This window comes from Syngnathus scovelli, chromosome 1 (genome assembly GCF_024217435.2).
Source record: "Syngnathus scovelli strain Florida chromosome 1, RoL_Ssco_1.2, whole genome shotgun sequence".
Lineage (NCBI taxonomy): Eukaryota > Metazoa > Chordata > Actinopteri > Syngnathiformes > Syngnathidae > Syngnathus > Syngnathus scovelli.
This window is the reverse complement of record NC_090847.1, coordinates 21,174,600-21,198,643: the sequence shown is the minus strand read 5'-3', so window position 1 is coordinate 21,198,643 and position 24,044 is coordinate 21,174,600. Positions and strand designations below refer to the sequence as shown.

Genomic DNA, 24,044 nt, shown 5'->3' with positions numbered 1-24,044 from the left:
TAAGTTTGGCGACCCGATCCTCTCGCTCATCTCCCAGGTATTTTGCATACTCCTCAGCATGTTTAGTTGAGTAATGACGTCTGACGTCTTTGTTAACAGCAACTTTACCCATGCATATTAGACAGGTTGCGACGTTCCTGTGCTCAACAAAAAAATATTCCGCCTCCCACTTCTCCTGAAATTGCCTGTGCTCATCCGCAACTTTTCTCTTCACGGCAGGTTTTGAAACAGACATGACGGGGGCTGACAAACAATGTACAGCACTAGGTGACAGTGACAAGATATTTCCCTCCACTCGCTCATTCAAACATGTCAAAGTGCTAATTCGCCAATTAGCCTAATTGGCCCAGTTGTCACGAGCCTGAGCTACGGGAGCCCATACGTGTCAAAAAAAATAAAACGGCCAGATGCATTTGCGAAAAGAAATTCGCGGGCCGCACTAACACACAGCTTAGATGTCACGCAGGGGGCCGCAAAATATTGTCCCGAGGGCCGCAATTGGCACGCGGGCCATGAATTTGAGACCCCTGGCTTAGAGTATAGACATTCCACCTACATTATGTTGCATTTCAAAGAACAGAATACAGTATTATTTATTTAGTAATTTAAAAACGGATTTCCATATATTTATCAAACATAAAGAAAAGTACTCTCCAGAATTCTATTCGTACCATTTCTATACATTTCGAACCAATCAAATGATGCGAGGATGGTTATACTACAAAATCTCGGTAGATGGCGACAGCGGCACTTTTATGGTTGCCAGCTGCCAACCAACCAAACGATGAAGTAGCACAACGAACCGCTGATTGGCTCCATCCCATGACGTAACCAACTGCCTGGCGGTGCTTTGAAAGCGTACGGGAGAAGACAAACGAAGCCATGGAGACGACACCGAAGCCGAGTGGGGACATCGAAAAGAGCGTTCCAATGCGCGAGCGACGAAGCACCGCTGTCAAGCGGCTAAAATTCCACAGTAGCCCCGTGAGGATTCGTTCATGCGGGGGTGACGAAGTCACGCTGTGGGGCCTGAAAAGCTGCGGATCACCCAGCACTGTTGTCTTGGCCACATGCTCCACGCCTACCAAAAAGCCTTCACGATTCTACGAGGACTCACCGGAACGAACCTCACCGCAAACCACATCTACGAACACTCGGTGCAAAAACGTCAGGAGACGAAGACTTTTGGACACGCCGCTTGATGCAACGGTTTGTATTAGACGATAACGTTCTCTGAGTATTCCAACTATTGTACCGTTGTTATTTTTCTTAGCGTGTTGCGTCTGTTATTTAACGGTCGAATTTTAAATCGGAGCTTCAAAAGTGACCGTTGAAAAATTACCTGTATTGATGAGTATCACTTTGTATGTTTGCGCAGAGTGTGTTATCCCCAGCAAAGAACTCCAGCATCACCTTTCCCTGCAAGCGATCTCTATTCAAGAATGGGAAACGTTCCGCAAGGTCCAGTACAGAGGGCAGCAGCATCAGACCTCAGGTCAACTCAAATCCTTTCAGTCCCCTCTCGCTCCTCATCCAGTCTCCTCCACCGCAGAAGAACCAGTTCAAGAGAGCACACATGTATGTACATTTTTCTGATCATTGGAGATCAGTGCCCATGTTCACATGCTTTCTCCACTGACTGTTTTTGTTGTCCAGGTCTCATGGAGAAGACAAGAATGCAAGTAATGCTAAAGGAGACTCTAAGGTAAACATTTTCTCTGGAAGTGATGTATAAGTCACGGGAAACTGTGGTAACCCCCATGTTTGCTACTTTTAGAGGTTAACTGCGCTAAGAAACGATGTGACGTCCCGGTATACCTCAGAGTTCCTCGAGCTGGAGACGATTGGAAGCGGACAATTCGGCGCGGTTTTCAAATGTGTGAAAAGGCTGGATGGCTGCATCTACGCTATCAAGCGGTCAAAGACACCACTTATGGGATCGGTAGATAAGTAAGTGGAGCGTTTCATATGGCAAAAAATGGATATTGTGAAAAGTCAAGGGTTTTCATACATAGTGAAAACATTGAAATGTCTTTGTTCTTCCCATACAGACATTGCGTCATGCGGGAAGTGTTTGCCCACGCCGTACTGGCCCAGTATCCCAACGTGGTGCGTTACTACTCGTCTTGGGTCGAGGACGACCACTTGCTCATTCAGAACGAGTACTGCGACGGCGGCACGCTAGCTGACGCCATTGAACGCAACTCGAAGCGGTTAGCCTCCATGTCGGAAGCGGACCTCAAAGATCTACTGCTACAAGTTGCGCGAGGCCTGGAGTGCATCCACTCAATGTCGCTGGTGCACATGGACATCAAACCGAGTGAGTTTTAGTGGTTGTGCTACAAATAGATGCAGTGCAAATGGGAAAACTGACCGAGTCTTGTTTTGGATTCCAAGGCAACATCTTTATAGCCAAGAAGCCCGGATGCAGCTGTGATGAGGATGACAAGCCAACCTACAAAATCGGTATGACCTTTTTTTTTTCCTTCTGTTCTGTTGCTCGTTTAACTCTTACGTCATTATGTTGGGTGTCCTTGGTTTACGTTTCCAGGTTACGAATGGTGTGCACAGCATAAAAATAAATACCTCTGTTGTTAATGAAGCCAACCCCCCCCCCCCCCCCCCCCCCCCCCCCCCCTTCACTCGATTGACATTGGATATTAAATATGTGCCTTCTTCCAGGTGATCTTGGTCATGTGACCCAGGTAAACAATCCTCAAGTGGAAGAAGGTGACAGCAGATATCTGGCCAATGAAGTTCTACAAGAGGTTTGTCATCAATAGAGGGAAAATGGGGAGAAAAAATTGTACATTTGAGAAATTCACACATTCTAACCTCATCCCTTTGTTACTTTTGTAGGACTACAGTAACTTGACAAAGGCCGACATTTTTGCCCTTGCTCTTACTGTTGTTAGCGCCTCGGGGGCGGAGGCTCTGCCCTCCAACGGGCACAAGTGGCACAAAATCCGACAGGGTGATCTTCCCACCATGCCATGTGTGCTTGAGCCAGAGTTTTTCAGTCTTCTGGAGGTGACTGCAAAGTGTTTTATACTGCCATCTAATGTACATGTTGACAATTACGTACATTTGAAACCACTAACATGGATAAAAGGATCGGTCAAAAAATGCATCATGAAATTGAAAAACATTTTCATTAATATATCCTGTACCTATTTTGCTTTTCAGATGATGATACACCCTGACCCAACAAGACGGCCTTCGACCCATGACATCATCAGAAATTCAGCAATCCAGACAACACACAGATTGTAAAGAAAAAATACCAATAAAACTCTTGTGTAAAGTATGAGTCACATTTTCAGATTCTTACACATTTGCCTCAAAAAGTCACCACCTCATTACCACAAATCCTGTTTTTTTCTCTACTGTAAGTTTGCCATGAAGTATTTTTAACATTTCTCATACAAAGAGTACACATACAAACAAATAGGATATGCAGTATCTTCAACTTTTATGTGACTATCATCATGTGACATTAAGACATCAAGGCCTCAGATATCTTTGAAGGTTTTGCTTTTGGGAAGGTGTGGCCACGTCCGTGACAAATAAGAGTCAACAGTATTTGGCATACATGTGAATGGAACATTTTGTACTTGTTTAGCGTAAGTAAATTCAACTGGTAAATTATGCTTTTGAATAGATTGATGCTAGTTGTCTCACTGGGTTTTAGCCTGGTCTACCAATTGTTGTCAGTCCTGCTGTCCTGGGTTCTACGTGGACGTGGGGTTAAAAGAAGAGGGCGTGGCGCCGGTTCGATGGATTGTGGTTCATCCAAGTCACGTGACCTAACGCCCAGCTATGACCTCCAGAGTCCATGCAGGAGCGTCTGCAGGTTTCCCAACACATTCCACAGCACCTGGATCAGTGCAACTCTACAAGCGGTGCTCCATCTGAAAGCGGTGCAAAAGGATTTTGGACCCAAACGCTGCCGCCTTTTGGCTGAAGTGTCATCCATGACAAAGTTGGCTGAGGTATTCTGCAGCGCTCTCCGAGATCCTGGACGGACATTCACTGACAAGGAAATGTTTGGACTTTGCCAGGAGCTTGTTTTGTTATGGCAGAACGACTCACTGGATCTCGTGCAGCCCTTGTTGTTTTGGTTCCAACAATGTGGTCTTCGGACCACTATTTCCGTAAAGGCGGTCAGGACGTGCCAACACTGCAAAAAAACAACATCCAAAACCTTGGACCTGGGCAACCTCTTTGTCCTGCCAGGACCCGCCACAAAAGAAAGTGTTTCCTCTCTGTTTCGCCATGCTATCGTTTGTGAGCAAGTGTGTGCTGCATGCACGCACGTGACAAAGACTGAATATTTCTGGACATTTCCTGACATCCTGACTGTTCAGCTCCCACGAGGAGACGCAAGTGCGCACGTTGGCTCCAGCGAAGAGATAGACATACATGTGGAGCCCCACCAGAAGCTGACATACACGCTGACATCCGTCTTGGCTCACAGGGGTCACGGCACTTACGCGGGTCACCTTTGGACCTACCTTCTGTTGCCGCACGGCACCATCAAAGCAGACAACTGCCAAGTGTCACTCATCGAGGGACGACCGCAAGAACTTCACAGTAGCGGTGTCCTCTTTTTCTACGAACGCCTGAGCGGCTAAAACAAAAAGCCGACCTCGAAGCTGTTGTAACTTTGTGTACTAGCCTAATTGGCATTAATTTTGTTGTATGCACAGTTGAAGTCGTTGAAGTGTCCTGTCTTGTTACTTTGTTCGAATTATTATTAGGACCTTCAATATGTTGCCTCCTTGAAGTATAAAATGGTGTTTCCTAAAAATGACAGTTTCAAATTGCTCAGTGATTGAAATAGCTTACGTACAACGCACCTACAAAAAGAATAGTTTTGTGTGATATCAGAAAAATCTGGTCAAAAAACACTTTCAAATGACTAAAACAGTATAAGGTCATCATTTCTCAGCGTTCTCTTTGAACCTTTCATTTTGTCTTCTACCCAGGGAGAACTAAAAATATCCAACGACTGCTCATTCGGGCAAAAATTCAGAGACGGCAATGACCGGGTCAAAATTACTGTGATAATTCAAATGCCGACCCCGGTCCTAAAAACTCTATTGGAGGATTTTAGAAACCTTTGACATTCTCACGAGGGTTGCAAGGATAGACTAATCGGTGGTGTCGTGGTGAAGGAGCTGAGTCGAAAGGCAAAGCTCTTAATTTACAGGATGTTTCTACCTTCATCTTTGGTCACAAGCTGTGGGTTGAAATATAGTTAATATAATATCCCAGAAATAAGAGACCAAAATGAATAACGTCCACAGGGTGTCTGGGCTCTCCCTATTTACAATTAGTAACATTAACCTTCACAATCTTCGTGAAGCAACATCTAACCCACACGTCAAAATAGAATCAACACATTCTTAAGTTTGTTGTAATGCGCATTTCCCTCACGTCATTTATCTGTGCATGATTTCATATCATAAATAATCACGATCCTTCCTTGTTTTAGTATGAAAAAATAGATAAGGACTTGAAACCAAAGGCTAGGTCTCTGTGTGCTGAGTCCCACATCTTTGTAATCAGGAGACACTTGTGGTTGTGAGGCCACTTCAAACGACGCTCTTGAATTCAGATGAGTAAAAAGCAACACATGCACATACACACAATTTGCATTTTAAAGTATTCTTTTGTCAACGCTTGCGTGTCATGTGATCATGTAGGAGATGTGTTCAGTCCTCACAATATTAGTCTTCACAATTGGTACGGCCTGAATCCACATACACGAAGATTTCTTCATGAGCTGAACATCACGTCAGGAAATTTACCAGGTGTGTTGAACATCTTTCTTTCATCTTTCTTTAATAATGTGAAACAATTTTCCATCTTATTGGCATGACATTTGGTTTCCATGGTGATGCATGCTACTAAATGACTGAGTATTATGGTTCTGCCAATGGATGTGTTTTTTAATGTTTACTGACGTGAATGTCCTTCAATCTCACAATATTTCATCTTTCTTGCCATAATATGTGTACAGTATGACGTCATCGCTTACATACAAGCTGAATGTTAAATAATGTCTCTTGACTCAACGTAACAATGAGCATTTGTGTGCAGTATGCCACATCCAGTGCACGATTCTCAAAGGTTGTCTGTGAAAACATGGGAAGAGGAGGAGAGTGACCATGCCGACAGCCCACTTAGCAGGTACACACACACACTCCTTTGGCCTCTTGACAATTATATAAAACTAAGGTTCAAAATTGGAGACAGGAGAATCCAGACAATTTGATATTAGGATACTGAAAATCTTTCGCTAATGATTGTTGTTTCATCTTTACTGCTTAGTAGCCCGGCTGATTTATCATCGCATTTGTGTTTTGTAGAGGGCAGTCGATGTGCGATGACACTTCCTCAGAACTACAAAGAATGGCGGCCATTGACAGGAGAGATGCCAATTCACAGAATTCCCATCATGGCCGAGGTGCTCTCACCAGGTATGAGATTGATTGATAAGATGAGCGGTTTTGGTGTCGCCGAGTTATTTTATGTTTTTGATTTTTTTAGGATAGTGAACATGGTGATGACTCTGAGAGAATGGGCACAGAAGAGCGTAGCTGAGGAGACACAGCGGCCTGACTCTTTTTTGGAGCGTTTCCGAGGCCCCGCCCACTTGGACATACATGCCCCACCCAGCCGATTTAGTCACAGCCACAATGGCTCGGATACAGATGGTGAAATGAGATGCTCAAAAAGAAAGTAAGGAAAAGAACAATTTCAGAGAATGAAATAAAAGTTGCTTCACTCTTTATTACCGTATTCTCTATTTTAGGAGGAAATGTAACAATGTTATCCTTTCGCCATCGGATGATGCGTATTACCACTGGCTGATGGTGATTGGTCCTGCTGTTTTTTATAACTGGACCTTGTTAGTTGTCAGGTTGGAAAGAGTTTGTTTTTCCTCTAATTGCTTAAGATCAAATATCTCAGATTCTTCTTCAATCACAGGTCTTCGATTCGTCACTCATTGTTACCCGTTGCATGTGGTTTTGTAGGGCCTGTTTTGACGAGCTGCAGACGAGAAATATTTTGGTGTGGCTGGTCATGGACTACATCTGCGACGGAGTCTACATCCTGGACATCGCCGTTCGTCTCCACACGGGTACTTAGCATTTGCTCGGAAAATTCAAGATTGATGAGCCACGTGTGATGACATCCCAGACTGTACTGTGGAACAATTTTAGTAACTTATTTGATATTGCTTTCCATTTACGCGTATTTCCCAAGGTTTCCTGGAGCAGGGCCTGATGGTGAAAGATGGCCACCGTTTGAGGGAAACCTATATTCGAACTTTACAATGCAAGCTGGACATCTGCTCCATCCTTCCAACTGATCTGTTATATTTGACTTTTGGAGTCAGTCACACGCCTCTCCTCCGATTCAATCGTCTGCTGCGCCTGCCGCGGCTCTTTGAGTTCTTTGAACGTACGGAAACAAGAACGGGCTACCCAAATTCCTTCCGCATCTGTAAACTTGTTGTCTACATCCTGGTGATCATCCACTGGAATGCCTGCGGCTACTACAGTTTCTCCAAAGTCCTGGGACTGGGTTCCGACTCCTGGGTTTATCCCAATGCCTCGGATCCAGAGTATGCCTCCCTGGCCCGAAGTTACATATACTGCCTGTACTGGTCCACTTTGACGCTGACTACCATTGGAGAGACTCCGCCTCCTGTGAGAGATGAGGAGTATCTCTTCCTAATATTTGACTTTCTGGTAGGTCATTCAGTAAATTTGTTCATCTAACACAGCCGTTGATGTCCCACAGTTGCTAACTGAGCAGTTTTTTGTTGTTGTTCCAGGTCGGCGTTCTGATTTTTGCGTCCATTGTGGGAAATGTTGGAGCCATGATCTCAAATATGAATGCTACGAGAGCAGGATTTCAGGCTCGTGTGGATTCTCTGAAGCATTACATGCACTTCAGGCATGTCAACAAGGTGTTAGAACAACGCGTCATTAGGTGGTTTGACTACCTCTGGACCAATAAGAAGACCATCGATGAACAGGAAGTTCTGAGGAGCTTACCCAGTAAATTAAGAGCAGAGATTGCAATCAATGTTCACCTGGACACACTGAAGAAGGTATTGATCTTGTTGTAGAGTGTGCACATTCCAGCTCCTCCTGCAACAAGGAAATATTTGTGATTGTGCATATCTAGGTGCGTATTTTCCAGGACTGCGAGGCAGGCCTTTTGGTGGAGCTGGTGCTCAAACTTCAACCACAGGTTTTCAGTCCAGGAGACTATATCTGCAGAAAGGTCCGTTTGAAATAGAGAGCCAGCTTCAACAGAACACACATGAAGTACACTGCAAAATTTAAGATTGATTAAAATTGTATTGTTGATTCTTTTTCCAAGGGAGATGTGGGCAAGGAGATGTATATCATTAAAGATGGCCGCCTTGCCGTGGTGGGGGAGGATGGAGCCACGCAGTTAGCTGTCCTCACAGCCGGTAGCTGCTTCGGAGAGATCAGCGTCCTGAACATCAGTGGCAGCAAGATGGGAAACCGCCGCACGGCTAATATCCGCAGTCTGGGATACTCGGACCTTTTCTGCCTTTCCAAACAAGACCTGATGGACGCGCTGCAGGAGTTCCCTGACGCCAGGGCTCAACTGGAACAGAGGGGTCGGGATATCTTGCGGAAGGAGGGGCTCCTGGAAGAAGTTAATGTGTCTGCTGGGGAGGAACTGGAGGAGAAAGTGGAGAGGTTGGAAACCAGTGTGGATCGACTGCAGGTCAGTTGACACCTTACCAGTTGCAAGGCACCACTGCCTTTTATAATGCGTGTTGGTTTCTCTCATGGTCTAATTTCCAGACAAATTTGGCGCGTCTGCAGAGTGAGTTCAACTCCGCTCAGCTTCGAATGAAGCAGCGAATGACAGCCCTCGAGCACAACATCACCACGGTAACCACAGGCAGCGGTTTTCTGTCAGACACAGATGGCAACGACAGCGTATCTGGTGGCGGCGGGGTGCGAAGCCAAATAAATATTCGGCTTTAAGTCCTCCTACGACGCACTGACTATCATATTTTTTATATATATATATATATATATATATATATATATATATATATATATATATTTATTTATTTATTTATTTTTTGTCTTTTTTTTTCCTTGTAACCCTGATGGTATCGACATTACAGTACAATAAATTTCAATTTTAATAGTTTGATATTAATTAAATAAATATTTCTGCAATTATTTTAAATATGTACATACATGATGAACTCGCAGTGTCATTGATGCAAATGTTAAAGTAAAGATCATAAAACCACATCAAATTTCTTTTTCGGGATATGGAAAGTGCATGCTCTGCAACTGTGTCAGCCAATGACTATTAACGACCAAAGTTCAACATAACTTTTCTGCAAGACTCCAGGAAGTGACTGTGGGAGTGTCCTGTGAAAAGAGTGAGAACACTGTATTTGTGGGAAAAAGGTAATTGTCTATCTATTCTTACTTGTGTTTTTTCTTCTTTAAACGGGCAATTGTGACTCTTTTCATCAATTTATGTCAATCTTCTAAGAGCTACAACCTAAACCTCCTTTTTGCAGTGCAATGACCGATCAAGAGTAAAACAGAAAATCAAACTCTTTTATTGACTCTTTATCGCACGCTGATTATTTATTTTTCACGTGCGCGTGTGCACTGTACACTTTTCGTCTCTTTTTATGCTCACACTTTGTGTGCTTATGTAGACACGATTATAAACAATGCTTAATGAGTTCTTATCAGACATAATTAATTCTGAGGAACCCTAATCAACAGCTCAAGAATTTCCCAAGCGTAATTGTTTAAATGTTTCTGTAAGTGTCAAGTGTTGTGGCGTATGTTTGCGCTGAGTGTGCTTCTTCACAGATGGCACTTTGCATTGCGTTGATAGCAGCCAGTGTGGTGCCAGTGTCTGCAGCAGAACCGGTAAAACCTGCTTCAAAATAATTATAATTTTAATCTTGCTCACCAGAAGAGCTGAGGAGCTCAGCATTCTTTGAGCTGTCTCCAAAACTAGAGCCCCAAGAGTGGAATCAAATCAGCTTGAATTGTTACATTTATTGCAGCAGAGCCTCATCGAAGATCTTCTTTTGGCCACGGATGAGCGGCCCTGGCTCTGGGCCGTCTACGTTTTCACCGTTGGACTTCCCGTTATTCTTTTCATCAGCTTGATGTGGCCTGACATGGTGCTTTCAGCCAGATGTTTTCTCTCTCTCTCTCTCAAAATCAGCTCGTTTGAATAGTCTAAACTTTAGACGACTAACTTTATACCTGTTTGAATTTAGAGGTTTGGCCCCCCTGATCAACAATATTACTATAAAAAGTCTGATGACGTACAACCGGATGACCCCAAGAGCTCGGAAAGGAAGCAATCAATCCATGCATAGCACAGGTAATTCTACTTCAAGTGGTTCACTCTGAACAATGCACGCAGAATAATGTGCTCTTCTTTTGTGGTAGGCAAAACTGACAGAACATTGGCAAGGAGAAAAGACACACGCTGTCAGCAGAGGAACTGAATAAGATTCGACAGCTCCACTACTATGCTGTTCTTGACCCCCCCCCCATCCTCGCCAAAATGCAACAAAAAATCAGCAAATAAAAATGTGGAACATTTCTTTCGTTCAAATCTACTCAGTTACCCATAACAATATGTGTGTCCATCTGTTTTTAATATTTCCTACATACTTTGAAAGTTTTATCACTGCAGCTAATCAGGCATTTCGTCAATGTCTTGGCCCTGGTGTTGTTATGTCGGGAAGAGCTATAAAAAGAAAAAAACACTGAATCCAAAGAGAGGTTTGTTCACTTGGGATTAATTTCGAACTGACTCAGAAGAGGATGGCTGCACAACTGCATCTGATTGGCATCCGTCTAAGCGTCTTCATAATTTGTTTTCATTCTTTCTGCGTAAGTCTCACCGCATATAAAGCTGTAGCCCGAAAAGCAGCTTTCCCAAATTCTATGAATTATTCTTTTATTGACTGTATGGCGAACGTGCGTAATTACCAGTGACTGATTTTGGCTGTTCTTGTACGCCCGTGCAGGCATCAGACCAATGTGACAAGGAACTGAAGAGGCTGCAAGAACAGGAGAATCATCTGAAAAGACAGCTTCAAGAACAAGATCTCCTCCTACGCAGGCTACGGCTGTTTAACCAAGCTGACGATGAAGCAAATACCAGGGTCAACCAAACCAAGCACGGAGGTCAGGATGTGAAAAGGTCAGCCACCCTTTTCCTGCGAGTTTATTTTCATTTTATTTGATTTCACAGAGTTGGAAGACTGCTCCAACATCTACAGCGCTGGCTCTAAAGCCAGCGGTTACTACAATATCCGACCGCATGGCTCCAATGCTTCGGTCAGAGTCTTCTGTGACATGAGTGAAGGAGGTGGTTGGACTGTGATACAAAAAAGGATCGACGGAGCAGAAAATTTTAACAGGTGCTTCTGTTGTAGCCTCAGTAATGAAATGAATATAAATCAGACGGAATAGCGAGGAAGGTCGAAACGTCTGTCTGTCCGTCCAGATCCTGGGTGGAATACAAGGATGGCTTTGGAAACATGATTGCAGACCTTGATGAGTTTTGGCTTGGGAATGACAACTTGCATTCTATCACTGCACAAGGTCAGTATTTGTTGATCGTAGCTTTTGTACATTCATTTTTCACCAAGTGCTATAAATACATTTGTTAGGATTGTTTTTTTTTTTTGCATTTTAGTTGTGAACGCTAGCAAAAGATCCCGACGCTACCATTTAGTTACGTTATATCAACGTTCCTTTGCTGAAATGAATTCAAATTCCATAAGCCCATTCTTTGTTGAAGAAAAATAGCATTGTGTTGCAAGGCAAGGCAATTTTATTTGGCACAGCATCTCATGTGTTTGAATATTCAAACTAACAATTAACATAGGTAACAATGTGGAAGGGCTGCTCCCGTAAGTGAAATACCAATAATATTTTATTTGTTCGTCATTCAATTTTCTCTTCACAATCTGAGTTGCTTGAGAACAAGTGCTGGAAATTGTTGTCACGGTAACAAAAGCAGAACTCAGACAGCTTGAGTGAGAGGAGTGGTTTATAAGTAATTTCTCAGAGATTTTATTTGTATTTTTAAATTATTTCATTTTCTCAAAAAGAGCTCATTTGAATGAGCTATATATTGCATCTCTATACGTAGTATGGTTTGAAGAGAACAAGCTATTTTTAACTCAAATTGGTCAATAATTTGTCCAATGGAAGTTTTTCTTTTTGTTTTAGGCAACTACACACTGAGAATTCATCTGGAAGACTTTGAGGGCAACCAGCGCTATGCCGACTACAGAAACTTCAATGTTGCGGATGAAAAGGTTTTATCATATAGCACGATTATTCAAATCTTCTATCTCATACTTTCCCCATCACTCATTGTGTTGCACTGATTTCAAATTAATTTCCTCTTGACCACATCTTCCATTTATCTTTGCAGGATCACTACAGACTCACCTTCGGCGCCTACACGGGCACGGCTGGAGACGCTCTGTCTGGTAACTACCAGGTCGGTGTGTCAGACTGGGCCGCTCACCAGGGGGTCCAGTTCAGCACCTATGACAAGGACAACGACAACTATCAAGGCAGTTGTGCACGGGAAGATAAAGGAGGCTGGTGGTTCAACAAGTAGGCCATCTTTCAGGTTGCAAGTGAACACTTTGAAGCTGTCTGAAATGGACATTTTTGGTACCTTGTTGCTTTCAAATACCTGCATCCTGATGCTTTGCCCTTTTCATTTGATTCGGTTTCTCCCTAGGTGCCACTCTGCCCATCTCAATGGCAGGTACTACCCCGATGGGTACTATAGTGGACTGACAGATGATGGTGTGGTTTGGTACACCTGGAGAGGATGGTGGTATTCCCTGAAACGCAGCATCATGAAACTACGACCTGACAACTTCAAAATGGACCCTTTGGATGACCCTAATGTTGTCCGTGGTGATCCTTAAGTTCAACTTGGATGGTGCCTTGAAATGTTTAATGAGTTTAATGCAACGGCCATTCATCTGTTCAATCTAGGCGCTCACAACTCGTTGATAAATTGCAGACATATTAGTTGCCTTTTGCAGAGGATAAAGAATTTATGCATGAAGCTTCTTTTTCGAGAATTGCTCACTATCTGCTGAATTGCTGCTTTTTACGAAGTGACGAGTCCACATGCTTGGATCTCAAAATTTCAGCAACAAAGAATCCACTGAACGGCGGCTCTTAGCTTAAAAATGCATATTTCTTTGACTTTGTAGCAATTTACATAAAGCAACAAACTAAAAAATAATATTTGAATTGTTTTAATGTATCAACTGGGGATGGCTAGGGTGTGCTACAGGCCCGTCAGGAATCTGTGTAAGCCCAGTTAAGACACTCTTGCATTTGATTTGATTTTCTAAAATATATTTATAAATGATTTCCCCACCCTCCTTTGTATCACTCAAGCCCCCCCTAGAGGCAAAATCTTGGCCTGCTACCAATTCTACTTCATCAGGGCTCCTCTCTGACTCAATTCCAAATGTACCATAAAAGCATCACCGGCGTTGAAATCACAATTCCGGTCAAACCTGACGGGGGCTAGGAAGTGATTTAACCAACAATATGCATTCATGTCTTCAGGAGACTTTCACAGAAAGATTTGCAACATTCAATCAGGTGCTAGACTGGTTCTTCAGGGTGGGGGAACTTTCCGGTGGGGGTGTTTAAGAAGAATGTGACCAATGTTAATGCAAATTTTAGTCAGCTTAAAATTTTGGGTGTGGGGAAGGATTGGAGCTGGAAAAACAGTCTTTACAGATAAGATCAGTTTTCCCATCGTCAGATACAATGGATGTGTGCAGTGGTTTAATTTCAGTGGTTCCCCTTCACCATTGTGTGAATTGTTTTATGAGCGTCTTCCCTTCAGTTGTACCTGATGAGGCAACAAGTGGGCGGACTTCTTATGCACATACCAGCAGCCGTTAAATCGGCTCCTCTGAAGAAGCAGTTGCAGTTTATCTCTCCTCTGAGATTAGAAGGATGTCATTGGTCAACAGACCAAATTATTGAAATCATATTTAAGTGTGTGAGGAACAATTGGAGTCATCATTGTAGCATGGGAAATTAATTCTATTTGCTTGTCAGAAGAACAGAATAAGTCTTGGGCCAAATCAGGTAAGCAGAAAAAAATTGAATTTTGAATTTACCCATTTAAAAAAAAAAACATGCGTACATCTCAAATGCCAACTCAGCACTACTGCCAAGGGTCCATTATTGAAACTAAGCTATCATGTGTGGCTTTGCAGTTAAATGGCACGGTGCCACTATCGTCGAGCGTTGATCTGCGTATGCAGCCCATGCATCTTCCTGCTCGTGCTCTTCCTATTCCTCGGCATCATGGTGTGTTCAAACATGAATAAGACCACCAGAAGTATTCATTTTGTGGCCTCGGGAAGTTTTAAAAATAAAAACTTTGCGTCCATGCCAAAAACTTTCTGGAAGCTCCACGAAGAGGCTTTTTGGAACCAACTTCAGTTGACCCTTGATCGCCAATTCAATCCAATTCTGAATCCCCAAAATGCCTACATGAGGTTTAGGAGTCATGCCTTTTATGTTTCCCTTATGAGTCGAAGCTTCTCGGAGGTGACTGACTTGGATCCCGTGAGGAGGAAAATGGAGCAGCTACCTCTGCAGATGCAAGATTTTGTGAGCCACATGAAACGGAGAAGTTACCCGGTCCTCATCCAGCCCGCTGACATGACCTGTGGCGCAGGAGCAGTTGATGAGAAGGAACCACCGCTGCTCCTCCTCGCCATTAAATCCACCGCGCTGAACTTTGAGAACCGCCAGGCTATCCGACAGACCTGGGGCCAAGCGGGCTGGGTGGCCACGCGTGGAATGGACGGCAGGCCAAGACAGAAAGTTGGGGGATATATCCGCCGGGTGTTCCTGCTAGGCAAAGAATACCCCAGAGACTCTGAATGGGACATATCCGAGTTGCTACAGGAAGAGGGCGAACAATATGGCGATATTCTACAGTGGGACTTCAACGACACTTTTTTCAACCTCACCCTGAAGGACGTGCTCTTCTGGAACTGGTTCTCCCGCCAGTGCAGTAAGACACGCTTCGTATTCAAAGGTGACGACGACGTTTTTGTCAACACGGTGAACATGATCACCTACCTCCACAACCAGCTAGAGAAGCCAAACGCAGAACACATCATGAATGAATTCATGGTCGGTGATGTCATCAGCGCGGCTTTTCCTAATCGAGTTCACCAGTCCAAGTACTTTGTGCCGGACAGCTTCTACAAGGGACTCTATCCCACCTACGCAGGTGGTGGAGGCGTGGTGTACTCAGGCCAGCTGGCCAAACGTCTTCACAACATCTCTGGAAGAGTTCACCTCTTCCCTATCGACGTATTTGTTGGCATGTGCATGGCACGGCTTAACGCACATCCCATCCACCACTCGGGCTTCCTCACATTTGACTTCCCATACAATGAAGACAAGGAGCCGTGTGCGTATCACACAATCTTATTAGTCCATAAACGAAGCCCGAAGCAGCTAATTGAACTGTGGGACAAATTGTCTAAGTCAAAGAATCAGTGTCGGTTTGTGTCACTGAGGGTTTCTAACAAGAGGAAAAACACAAGAATAAACTAACAAAAAGTGCTGATGTTCTACAAATAAATTGCTTCCACTACAGTTGTATTTGAATCGGTTAACATCTGACATTTCTACAATGCCATGTATGTCCGGGTGGTAATTAGCTCTCTTGGTGCCACAAGACCTGCTCAACAAACCCTTGACTAAGGTATTCTTTGGTAAATGGGTCTTGAATCGAAAATTTAGATGTCTCAAATGCCGTTATATTAATTGAGGTGTAAGTCAAAAAGAAGGTGAAGTAAATTGCTTGGCTAGAATTTACATTTCAACTGTTACATTTCTAAAAAATAGAATTCAGATATAGTGACTGAATAATTTTTCTCTAGCTCGGAGTATCGACACACTTTCGATGGGAAAATGGATAGCGCCATGTTGAGCTAATGCTAGCTAGCAGGCTAGTCCATAGGTTGTCACGGATCGGAATGGAGCAGAGCGACCAAATGCAGCTTGGACCAGGGTTTGTTGAAGGGAACAGGTAGTTGGAAGGGAGGATAAAGGGAACAAGCCAACAGAACCGGCAAAGTCAACGGGACTGACTAACAGCAAACAAAAATCGAACTAACCGAGACGTGGGACAAGAAGACACAAGAAACTAGCGACAACAAAACATGAGACAAGAAACAATCACGAAACAAGAAAGTGTGTGACCCCGCAGACAGGATTTATATACGCGACAGGCAACAAGAGGGAGGTGACAAGAAGACACAAGAAACTAGCGACAACAGAACATGAGACAAGAAACAATCAAGAAACAAGAAAGGATGTGACCCCGCAGACAGGCTTTATATACGCGACAGGTAACGAGAGGCAGGTGACTGTGATTAGTCCGTAGATTGAGAGTAGACACAGGAAGGGAGGGGCGAGCACACAGACGCTGACAGAAACTATGACAATATGCACATAATAAAACAACCGGGGACGAAATGTGACATAGGTTTTCCTACATTAAAATTACTCAGACAACACAAATATTTTACACAAACCGTACCTGTGAGAAATTGCTCTTTGCAAACCTGACAATGGGTTTGAGTCCCATCTGTCCCTTCAGAAGTTTCAATGCTGATAAAAGTTCATCCTTGCTTCCACGAGGTAAGTCGATAGCAAATAATACAAATACTTTCCATAGGTTTAACAAAATGCTTCACAATTAATTATTTGGTATATATTCTGCTGCAAACTAGATATTGTAAGATAGAATTTGAAATTAAATTGATACAACGTAATGTCAAGGTATAGTTTATGAGCATACAAACAATATACAATCAAATTGAAATTGTCATTTGAAAAAAAATGTGATTATTTTTTTTTTTTTTACTTTCACGAGATACAAAAGTGGGTGCCCCTGCACCGCTGATTACATGCTAGAATAAGGTCAGCTGTTAAAGTGTCCAGCAGCTGCAATGCGAAGGAATAGGTTGAAGGATGACAAAAAAAAATGGAATTGTCCCAACATGAGTCTCATGCTCCCGCTATCGCTTTGTGTCATCATCTTCTTGAGCATCACTGTCCTCATCATCTTCACTCTCACTGTACTGGTAAGTACAGCGGTTGGTGTTGACAAACAAATCATCCTCATTGTCATCAGAGTTGCTATTGCTGGATTCCTCTTGGTCTTTCCGCTCTTTGTTATTTACTTTGTCTTTCTGTTCGATGACCTTGTTTTCGATCACGAAGCCTACGGGCCTGGACAAAGACAAACAGCACAAGAACACTAAGCAATGCTGAGGTAAAGAAACACCGGTGAGTGTGTGTGTCTCAGTTGACTTGCTACACACCACAGATGATTTTCTTGCAGGTACATGATGTGATCTTTGTACAGAATGGTGCTGATTTCCGCCTTCACCTTCTCCCCCTCTTCAATCGGATCCACGATCACATAGTCACCTTGATGTGAAGAAACAAATATAAATGATTGCGCTTTGTTTACCATTTGGAATGGGTCACAAACACCACAAGTCTGCCAACTCACCTCTCTTGATCCAAATATTCTTGCGGAATTTTGTGGGCATGCTCACCAAGAACATCTCGCCCTGAGCTGTGACAGCTTCATGGAGGTTGTTACCACGGCTACCAGTCACCTACAAGAGTGTCCCCGGGGGTAATAAAGAGAGAAAATGAGCAAAAGCAACACAAAAAGAAAATATTTATTCTCAGAAAACTAGTCACTACTTCTCTGCTTTGTCAGAGCAGAAATTAACTCATGTTGTTATCAACAACATAAATCATTCTGACACAACCTTCACAATCTGCTGGTTCTCCGTTGGCACGACAAAGTCTCCAAGAACTTCCTTGACGACGTGCTTGCGTTTTGTGGCCTGTGACATGATCAGTGTTCACTTTTCAAGCCAGCTAAGGATCAATAAAACATTTCATAAATGGTAAGAAACAATAATGAAGCAGTGAGACCTTAAGTAAATTTCAAAAACATTTCTCGCTTTTCTTGCCCATTGCGAATAAATAAAAACATCAATGCTCCTTTTAAATCATTTTCACATTGCTCAATACTATGGACCACAAAAGAAATGACGGAAATTGAAACAAGACAACAACAAACTCAGTAATGACATATTTTAATGTAATTAAACCCATATTGGAATGGCTACAGAGATCACATTATGCCTCGCAAAACTAAGTAAACATTTCGAGATGTAGAAATTATAAGGTCGCTGAAAGAGTAGTCTCGATAAATTAAATTAAAATGCCAGTAATCATCATGCTGACGTTTGCATCATCGCGAAGATTGGCCGAGTTAGCGATAAAGTTAAAAAAGTACCTTGGAATAAAGTCAGTCTTTACAGTTGCGAATGTGTCTGTAAATCTTGCCAGGATCCTAAAATAACTTTAAAATAATCTAAATTCTGATTTATCGACAGTCAAACTGAACCACGCGTTATTGTTACTGCTCTATCTCACTTCCGGAACAAGGTTCGGGACTTTCTTCTTCGTTGGTGGCATATTCTTCTTCTTCTTCTTTGATATGATGATCAAGTGCATTACTGCCACCCACCGCCTGGGAGTTTAGACAGCAATCACTTTTATTTATTTATTTATTTTAAATAAATGAATAATTTTTGGTCTACATTTTACTTTCACTCCCTGCATTGGAAAACAAATGCGTGTCATTGATACTCTTTTGTCAAAATAGCCTCCTAACTTATGTCAACCTCTGCAGGTGACACTACATTAACAACTTGTTTATGCAAGTAAAGAGAGAGCTTAAAAAAGGTGGAGCCTTTCAGTTTAAATCCACTTTCATTTATTTCTCACAGCTTCCAACAAATAAAGCAAACCACCCAGTTCAAAGTTAAAGTTTAGTGTGCCAATGTTAACAAAATGGAGATTAAAATTCACAGCACAGTGGCCTAACTATGACAAAATGATTCAAAACCAATGCTCGACATAAAATCAACATAAAATCTACTGTAAAATAATTTCCAACTTCAATCAATCATTTTAAATTTAGTAGTAGCGCTGGCATGCATTTTAAGGATGACTAGCTTGGTTTAACAGTAACATTATAGGAGGTCGTGCGGGTGTGGGAATGTTGTGCACATTATGGTATTGTCTGTATGCAGATGAAAGCAAGAAAGTGCAACTTTTTTTTTTTTTTTTTTAGCTGATAACAGCAGATGAAGCCATCCTGTTGATGCCACATGCACTGGAGCCCCTGTATAGGTAGTAGTAACCCTGTGTGAGAGAGAAAAGCATCATCAAACAACAGATAATGTTTTAATGTGCTCAGTTGTCATTTTGGCACCCACAAAGACTGAAAAACCTTTGCCTTGGATTTATTACCTCCTCTCCATAATCTTCTCCCCAGCTGTTTTTGATGGCCCAGAATGGAATTCCCTTACCTGAAAAGACACAACATAATGATCAGGAAAGGTCTATTTTATATTGCTATTTTAACACAAAACATTCAAACTTAACATGTCTATAATTTGTACATTATTATTCTTTATGTTGATGATTCCCTAATAAACTCTGAGACTACTTTCTATCACCCTGCTAAAGTCGTACGTAGTCTGTTATTTGAACCACTAAACTCCTAATGACCAATAATAGAATTCAAGAAATTCATCAAAACTAACTTACGGTCTCCATAGCCCACCAGAAGTACTGCATGGTCAATCATCCAAGGGTTACAGAAGATCTTAAACGGGTGAGACACACCCTTCCTGTAAAACTGCACAAAAAGTAAAATAAAAGGAATTAGACATCCTAATCACTTCTCAGTGAAGTAAACGCTGATGTTTTATTTTACCTGCATTGCAAAAGCATTCAGAGCTACAGAGACGGGGCCATTCTCAGCCAACCAAGCTGCAATTTCTGAGAGAAAAAAACCCAAACTGAAATGAATCCAACACACATAGTAACAACTGTAATGCTGCCTTTACATGGTCAGGGCGAAACCTTTGTTTCTACAGCAAATTGGCTTTGTGTGTTACATCTTCACATTAAAATGTCACTTCAAATTTTTTTTGTCATCTTTGTGCTCTCACCATTCTCATCTTTGGACAGCTCCACAGAGCTGTTGATGTAGGCGGCCACCTTCCTGCTGGTAAAGTTGCACTTCTGCTTATGGCCAGTGTAGGAATAGTCACTCTCCAACTCCAGACCGCCTTGGGCACGCAATGCACGGGGACCACAATCAGCACAAAGCTTAAAGGTTTTTTAAGTACCGCTCGGAACAATGGCATTTACCGAGATTCTCAATGGCTTCATAAGCATTCGATGGCAAGCCGCCGCTGCACGCCTGGTCCAGCCCGTCACAGTCAACCAGCTCTAAAATCCACAAGTAAAAGAAACACACACATCAACTCATGCAAAACTAAACACATTTCCGTGGCTGAACATTACCTTGTTCCGACAATTTCTCCAGAGTTCCGTTTTTCAGAAACCATTGCCCTTCGATGTTACCTATGACTGAAAATGCCCAGCAAGATCCACACATACCCTACAAGACACAAACAGAGAATAAAAGCACATCAAGAGAAAGCAGGGAATGTGACTTTTGATAGTTATATTGTGGATATTTTATTTGACATGCTATTTAGTGTAACTCTTTCTACTGAGGTGGTACCTGGTTCTTAACAGGACTAACAGCACCGTGATCCCTCCAATCCCAGCTGGCAGGGGCGGGGCTTCGAGCAGAGGGGGCCAATTTCATTGGTCGCTGAAGAGTCCACTGGCTCAGCAGCGGGTTCAGGTAAATCGAGCGAAATTCTTCCTCTGCAAGCAAAGAGAAACTGATGACTATCTTTTGAAAGCAACTGTAGATTGAAAAACAAAACCAAAGATTATTTTGTGTTTGGAAACAGTGTGGTGGGTTACGCACCAGTTAGGTCACTGAACTTGGTGATGCCGTACTCTGCAGATCCTTTATCTATAGCCTGGATTTTTGCCGCGGTCTTAACATTTTCATGAAAGATCTGCAAGCGGCGCTCAGCCTCTGCAGAGTAAAAATAAAATAAAAAATACAAATATGATAACCACAAGTTGTGTAGTGCATAAAACTGAATTAGTAACATGAAAAGCTAATAAGTAGAGGAAATGAAGTTTACATTTTTGTTTTGCTTGTGCAGTATAAATTAAAAAAACAAAACATCACAAGATACTGTATAGAAAAATGTTTCAATTCAATTGTGTTTGTTGATTGTCTGCATTGTCATGTCCACTAGCAGCTCTCATGACAATTTATAAACATTCGGGAAAGACATATTCAAAGCAGCATTTTACGCAGAGGCCTGGGTGTTTTTGTTCTCGCCACCACATTCCTGATATTCATCTGAATTTGTGGAATGTGCAGTGTACTGTATACATACTCACCCTCTTGGGTGTTATAGACTTTATTGTATTTAATCATGAAGTCTTTGAAAAGTCCCAGCAACTCCACAGATTCCTGGTAAAAAAAAAAAAGGTTAACACACGCTTAACAAGGCAAATCTTATCCGGAGGTTCAACTTGATTGGAAATATATTTACTCAACCACACAGACATTTAATGTTTGCATGACTTTTTTTTTCTTTTTCTTTTTTTACCTCCAGAGGCTGGTCAGGTGAAGCGTCCTCAACTGTGGTTGTTTCATCTGGTATAGCTGGTGAGAAAGAAATTGGAATATTTATTCTAAATTGGAATAAATTACTATGACTATCATGTATAGAACTTAGTATTGTAAAACTGAGATAATGTGTTACCATCACGTTGAGCCAGCTGTGGAAAGACTGATATGAAAGCATTTAAAATGACCATGTATAGTCAGGCTTTTATTTTGAAAATTGGCATCAAAATCACCATGTATAGTTAGGCTTTTTTTATTTGACTTTTTATTTGTTTCAAAATATGGGTTTCAAACTAGGGTTAGTGTTTCAAAGTAGGGATTTAAATAGGGTTAGGGTTTTAAATTAGGGTTTGGGTTTCACAGTAGGTTTTCAAAATAGGTTTAGCGTTTCAAAAACCAGAGATCTGTTTCTAAATAATCAGGAATAAAACAAAATGTAGGTATAAACACCCCACTGACGTGCCTTGCCGGGGTAAAGCTCAACTCTATACGGCCTTGGCATAAGTGTATGACAGGGGCTTTGTAAACGCTGACATTATGTAACCATGGGTTATAGAAAGTCATACTTCATTTTGGGACATCTGCTTACCCTTTGGTTGACATTTCTGTTTCAGCAAATTCGACTTTTTCTGCCAGGGTATGTCCCAGATTTCAAACACACAAACCTCAGTCTAACAGGAAAAACAACAACAAAAAACAAGTTTAACAAGAATCCTTTTAAATTGATTCTGACTGGTGCAATGTCTACATTTACATTGAGCTATTTTCACCTCGTGGAACTGTGAAAACAATCAACGACTGATAATAAAAGAACTGAGTGTGCATGTCTGTAGTATCGAGGTCACATGACAAGAAACAACACAGCTGAATTGGAACAAAAAAAGACAGCCTGCCTACCTTGAGCTGTTGTAACTCGGGATAGAAGTCACATGTTCGGAGCATGGTGGATTTCTTGCATTGAGTGTTACTCATCTCCACTGTTATAGTGTAGCGTATACCCTTGACCAGCTGGAAAATATAAAAAATATGTATATTATGATTTTAAAAAAACATCTATCATTCAGTTATTTATACATTGTCCTGATTGGTATGAAAGTAGATTAATATTTTTGGTTTTTTTCTCAAAAACTGACTATATTTATCCCCCCCAAAATGCAAATTTATTCTCAAAAAATGTATATTTTAATCTCGTGTACATTTTCCTTTGTTTCAGGTTGGCCCAAATTTCTTTCACGCTTTGGCGTGTAATATTCTTGTTGAATTGCTGCCCTTGCAGCTGGAGGTTTCTTTCTATTGATGAAATTGATCTGTCACAATCCCAGCGTGACAAAAGGCAATCATTTGGAAACTGTCAACACGCGCAATGTTAGGTAAACAAGAAACGATTGAGATGTCAATAATCCGATGGCGTTAGAATTAATTTTATAAATAAATATTTTCTTCATGCGATTCCATCAAGTTAGCGCGTGCAAACCAATGCTTTCTATTTGTACTGTCATTTTAAAAAGACACGACTGTGCATCAAATGACTTTAAATTAAGCCGACTACAAGCCTGACGCACTTTTAAATAGCAAGAAACAGATATTGACAACAGGTACTTATATTTGAACAATATCAAAACATTAAACTATTACATTTTATATCATCCTATTCCGACCTGTTTGGTTGCAGAGATGAGTCGGCTGACTTTGCGGAGGTGCATCGCGTTGGAGCCCAAGTTGTAGCGCTCCTGAGCGAATCGCAGCACCTTCTTCAAATCCGGGTCGCTCTCCGTCACTTGGATCGGGGAACCCGGAGGACTCAATAGAGGCCGGTCCATGTCCTTACCAAGCCCGAGCGTGGCGCCGAATACGGCGGCCAAGGCCACACAGACAAAGGCCTGACACCCGAACGCCATGTCGTTCTAATGAAAAATGAGGCCGAGTGTGCAGATCGTTCAGTTAAAATGCTGGCAAGTTGTCTTCCTGCCAAAACAAACGATTTTTATTTTTTTTTGTGTGCGCAAGAGAAGCTGTTGTTGCCAAACAAATCCTGGAACGGCCCTGTGGGAGGAGCCAATGGTATCAGAAGGTGCGTTCAAAAACTTCTGTTGCTGACAATTTTTAATGCATACTCGTTTTGTAACGTAAAGTAACCAGTAATTACTCAACTAGTAAAATTACCTTTAACAGAAATTAATTTACAGTACGTGTGATAAAGTATAGTACATGCCCACATGAGGATTACATAAGTGTGGAAGGTTCTTTTATTTTGAAAGGTTCTGTACCGCACTAAA

At 42.0% G+C, this 24,044-nt stretch overlaps 6 protein-coding genes and 1 long non-coding RNA gene across 10 annotated transcripts; 5 read left to right on the top strand and 2 right to left on the bottom strand.

Moving 5' to 3' along the window:
- The first annotated feature begins 803 nt into the window (after nucleotides 1-803).
- LOC125990738 (wee1-like protein kinase) lies at nucleotides 804-3,307 on the top strand. The gene is made up of 9 exons (XM_049758133.2): nucleotides 804-1,209; nucleotides 1,379-1,578; nucleotides 1,657-1,705; nucleotides 1,778-1,950; nucleotides 2,052-2,320; nucleotides 2,398-2,466; nucleotides 2,683-2,768; nucleotides 2,860-3,030; nucleotides 3,187-3,307. The coding sequence occupies exons 1-9, from the start codon at nucleotides 883-885 to the stop codon at nucleotides 3,271-3,273; spliced, it is 1,431 nt and encodes a 476-aa protein (XP_049614090.1). The 5' UTR covers nucleotides 804-882; the 3' UTR covers nucleotides 3,274-3,307.
- A 9-nt stretch (nucleotides 3,308-3,316) lies between these two features.
- Nucleotides 3,317-4,810, top strand: LOC125990818 (uncharacterized). Its single transcript, XR_011087950.1, has 2 exons — nucleotides 3,317-4,256; nucleotides 4,368-4,810. It is a non-coding gene; the product is annotated as an uncharacterized lncRNA (long non-coding RNA).
- A 723-nt stretch (nucleotides 4,811-5,533) lies between these two features.
- On the top strand, nucleotides 5,534-10,658 carry LOC125990694 (cyclic nucleotide-gated cation channel). 4 transcript variants are annotated; one of them, XM_049758132.2, is made up of 16 exons: nucleotides 5,534-5,816; nucleotides 6,106-6,195; nucleotides 6,375-6,485; nucleotides 6,556-6,747; nucleotides 6,821-6,928; nucleotides 7,044-7,150; nucleotides 7,276-7,763; nucleotides 7,850-8,128; nucleotides 8,206-8,304; nucleotides 8,404-8,781; nucleotides 8,862-8,951; nucleotides 9,355-9,488; nucleotides 9,909-9,968; nucleotides 10,109-10,228; nucleotides 10,328-10,434; nucleotides 10,503-10,658. In XM_049758132.2, exons 2-12 carry the CDS (start codon nucleotides 6,107-6,109, stop codon nucleotides 9,382-9,384), a joined length of 1,971 nt encoding a protein of 656 aa, XP_049614089.1. In that variant the 5' UTR covers nucleotides 5,534-5,816; nucleotide 6,106; the 3' UTR covers nucleotides 9,385-9,488; nucleotides 9,909-9,968; nucleotides 10,109-10,228; nucleotides 10,328-10,434; nucleotides 10,503-10,658. The 4 variants fall into 4 exon arrangements, with proteins under 4 accessions (XP_049614089.1, XP_068508789.1, XP_049614086.1 ...); XM_068652688.1 differs by having other exon boundaries at nucleotides 5,537-5,816; nucleotides 9,423-9,488; nucleotides 10,112-10,228; XM_068652687.1 differs by having other exon boundaries at nucleotides 5,539-5,816; nucleotides 9,423-9,488.
- Nucleotides 10,659-10,804: 146 nt separating this feature from the next.
- Nucleotides 10,805-13,347, top strand: fgl1 (fibrinogen-like 1). The gene is made up of 7 exons (XM_049758138.2): nucleotides 10,805-10,952; nucleotides 11,090-11,249; nucleotides 11,317-11,485; nucleotides 11,572-11,669; nucleotides 12,303-12,391; nucleotides 12,511-12,698; nucleotides 12,829-13,347. Exons 1-7 carry the CDS (start codon nucleotides 10,884-10,886, stop codon nucleotides 13,019-13,021), a joined length of 966 nt encoding a protein of 321 aa, XP_049614095.1. The 5' UTR covers nucleotides 10,805-10,883; the 3' UTR covers nucleotides 13,022-13,347.
- A 140-nt stretch (nucleotides 13,348-13,487) lies between these two features.
- Nucleotides 13,488-17,162, top strand: si:dkey-160o24.3 (N-acetyllactosaminide beta-1,3-N-acetylglucosaminyltransferase 2). Its single transcript, XM_049758136.2, has 2 exons — nucleotides 13,488-14,213; nucleotides 14,345-17,162. The coding sequence occupies exon 2, from the start codon at nucleotides 14,349-14,351 to the stop codon at nucleotides 15,702-15,704; it is 1,356 nt and encodes a 451-aa protein (XP_049614093.1). The 5' UTR covers nucleotides 13,488-14,213; nucleotides 14,345-14,348; the 3' UTR covers nucleotides 15,705-17,162.
- On the bottom strand, nucleotides 16,928-18,661 carry eif1ad (eukaryotic translation initiation factor 1A domain containing). Its single transcript, XM_049758140.2, has 5 exons — nucleotides 18,481-18,661; nucleotides 17,945-18,056; nucleotides 17,677-17,785; nucleotides 17,483-17,591; nucleotides 16,928-17,390 (listed from the first exon to the last, which is right to left on the bottom strand). Exons 2-5 carry the CDS (start codon nucleotides 18,029-18,031, stop codon nucleotides 17,177-17,179), a joined length of 519 nt encoding a protein of 172 aa, XP_049614097.1. The 5' UTR covers nucleotides 18,032-18,056; nucleotides 18,481-18,661; the 3' UTR covers nucleotides 16,928-17,176.
- A 285-nt stretch (nucleotides 18,662-18,946) lies between these two features.
- Nucleotides 18,947-23,827, bottom strand: ctsf (cathepsin F). Its single transcript, XM_049758134.2, has 14 exons — nucleotides 23,427-23,827; nucleotides 22,666-22,776; nucleotides 22,358-22,439; nucleotides 21,749-21,804; nucleotides 21,537-21,609; nucleotides 21,046-21,159; nucleotides 20,791-20,939; nucleotides 20,568-20,664; nucleotides 20,412-20,492; nucleotides 20,210-20,329; nucleotides 19,972-20,036; nucleotides 19,803-19,893; nucleotides 19,503-19,561; nucleotides 18,947-19,394 (listed from the first exon to the last, which is right to left on the bottom strand). The coding sequence occupies exons 1-14, from the start codon at nucleotides 23,664-23,666 to the stop codon at nucleotides 19,320-19,322; spliced, it is 1,413 nt and encodes a 470-aa protein (XP_049614091.1). The 5' UTR covers nucleotides 23,667-23,827; the 3' UTR covers nucleotides 18,947-19,319.
- Nucleotides 23,828-24,044: the final 217 nt, after the last annotated feature.

Coding starts and splice junctions, on each gene's coding strand:
- LOC125990738 (XM_049758133.2), top strand. CDS start 883: ATGGAGACGACACCGAAGCCGAGTGGGGACATCGAAAAGAGCGTTCCA. Junction 2,321..2,397: donor GCACATGGACATCAAACCGA/GTGAGTTTTAGT, acceptor TTGGATTCCAAG/GCAACATCTTTATAGCCAAG. Junction 2,769..2,859: donor CCAATGAAGTTCTACAAGAG/GTTTGTCATCAA, acceptor TTACTTTTGTAG/GACTACAGTAACTTGACAAA.
- LOC125990694 (XM_049758129.2), top strand. CDS start 6,107: ATGCCACATCCAGTGCACGATTCTCAAAGGTTGTCTGTGAAAACATGG. Junction 7,151..7,275: donor CGCCGTTCGTCTCCACACGG/GTACTTAGCATT, acceptor GTATTTCCCAAG/GTTTCCTGGAGCAGGGCCTG. Junction 8,782..8,861: donor CCAGTGTGGATCGACTGCAG/GTCAGTTGACAC, acceptor TCTAATTTCCAG/ACAAATTTGGCGCGTCTGCA.
- fgl1 (XM_049758138.2), top strand. CDS start 10,884: ATGGCTGCACAACTGCATCTGATTGGCATCCGTCTAAGCGTCTTCATA. Junction 11,486..11,571: donor GGAGCAGAAAATTTTAACAG/GTGCTTCTGTTG, acceptor CTGTCCGTCCAG/ATCCTGGGTGGAATACAAGG. Junction 11,670..12,302: donor GCATTCTATCACTGCACAAG/GTCAGTATTTGT, acceptor TTTTTGTTTTAG/GCAACTACACACTGAGAATT.
- si:dkey-160o24.3 (XM_049758136.2), top strand. CDS start 14,349: ATGGCACGGTGCCACTATCGTCGAGCGTTGATCTGCGTATGCAGCCCA.
- eif1ad (XM_049758140.2), bottom strand. CDS start 18,031: ATGTCACAGGCCACAAAACGCAAGCACGTCGTCAAGGAAGTTCTTGGA. Junction 17,592..17,676: donor GAATATTTGGATCAAGAGAG/GTGAGTTGGCAG, acceptor CTTCACATCAAG/GTGACTATGTGATCGTGGAT. Junction 17,391..17,482: donor CTGCAAGAAAATCATCTGTG/GTGTGTAGCAAG, acceptor GTCTTTGTCCAG/GCCCGTAGGCTTCGTGATCG.
- ctsf (XM_049758134.2), bottom strand. CDS start 23,666: ATGGCGTTCGGGTGTCAGGCCTTTGTCTGTGTGGCCTTGGCCGCCGTA. Junction 21,805..22,357: donor ACAGAAATGTCAACCAAAGG/GTAAGCAGATGT, acceptor CTTTCTCACCAG/CTATACCAGATGAAACAACC. Junction 20,330..20,411: donor TGAAGCCATTGAGAATCTCG/GTAAATGCCATT, acceptor TGCGTGCCCAAG/GCGGTCTGGAGTTGGAGAGT.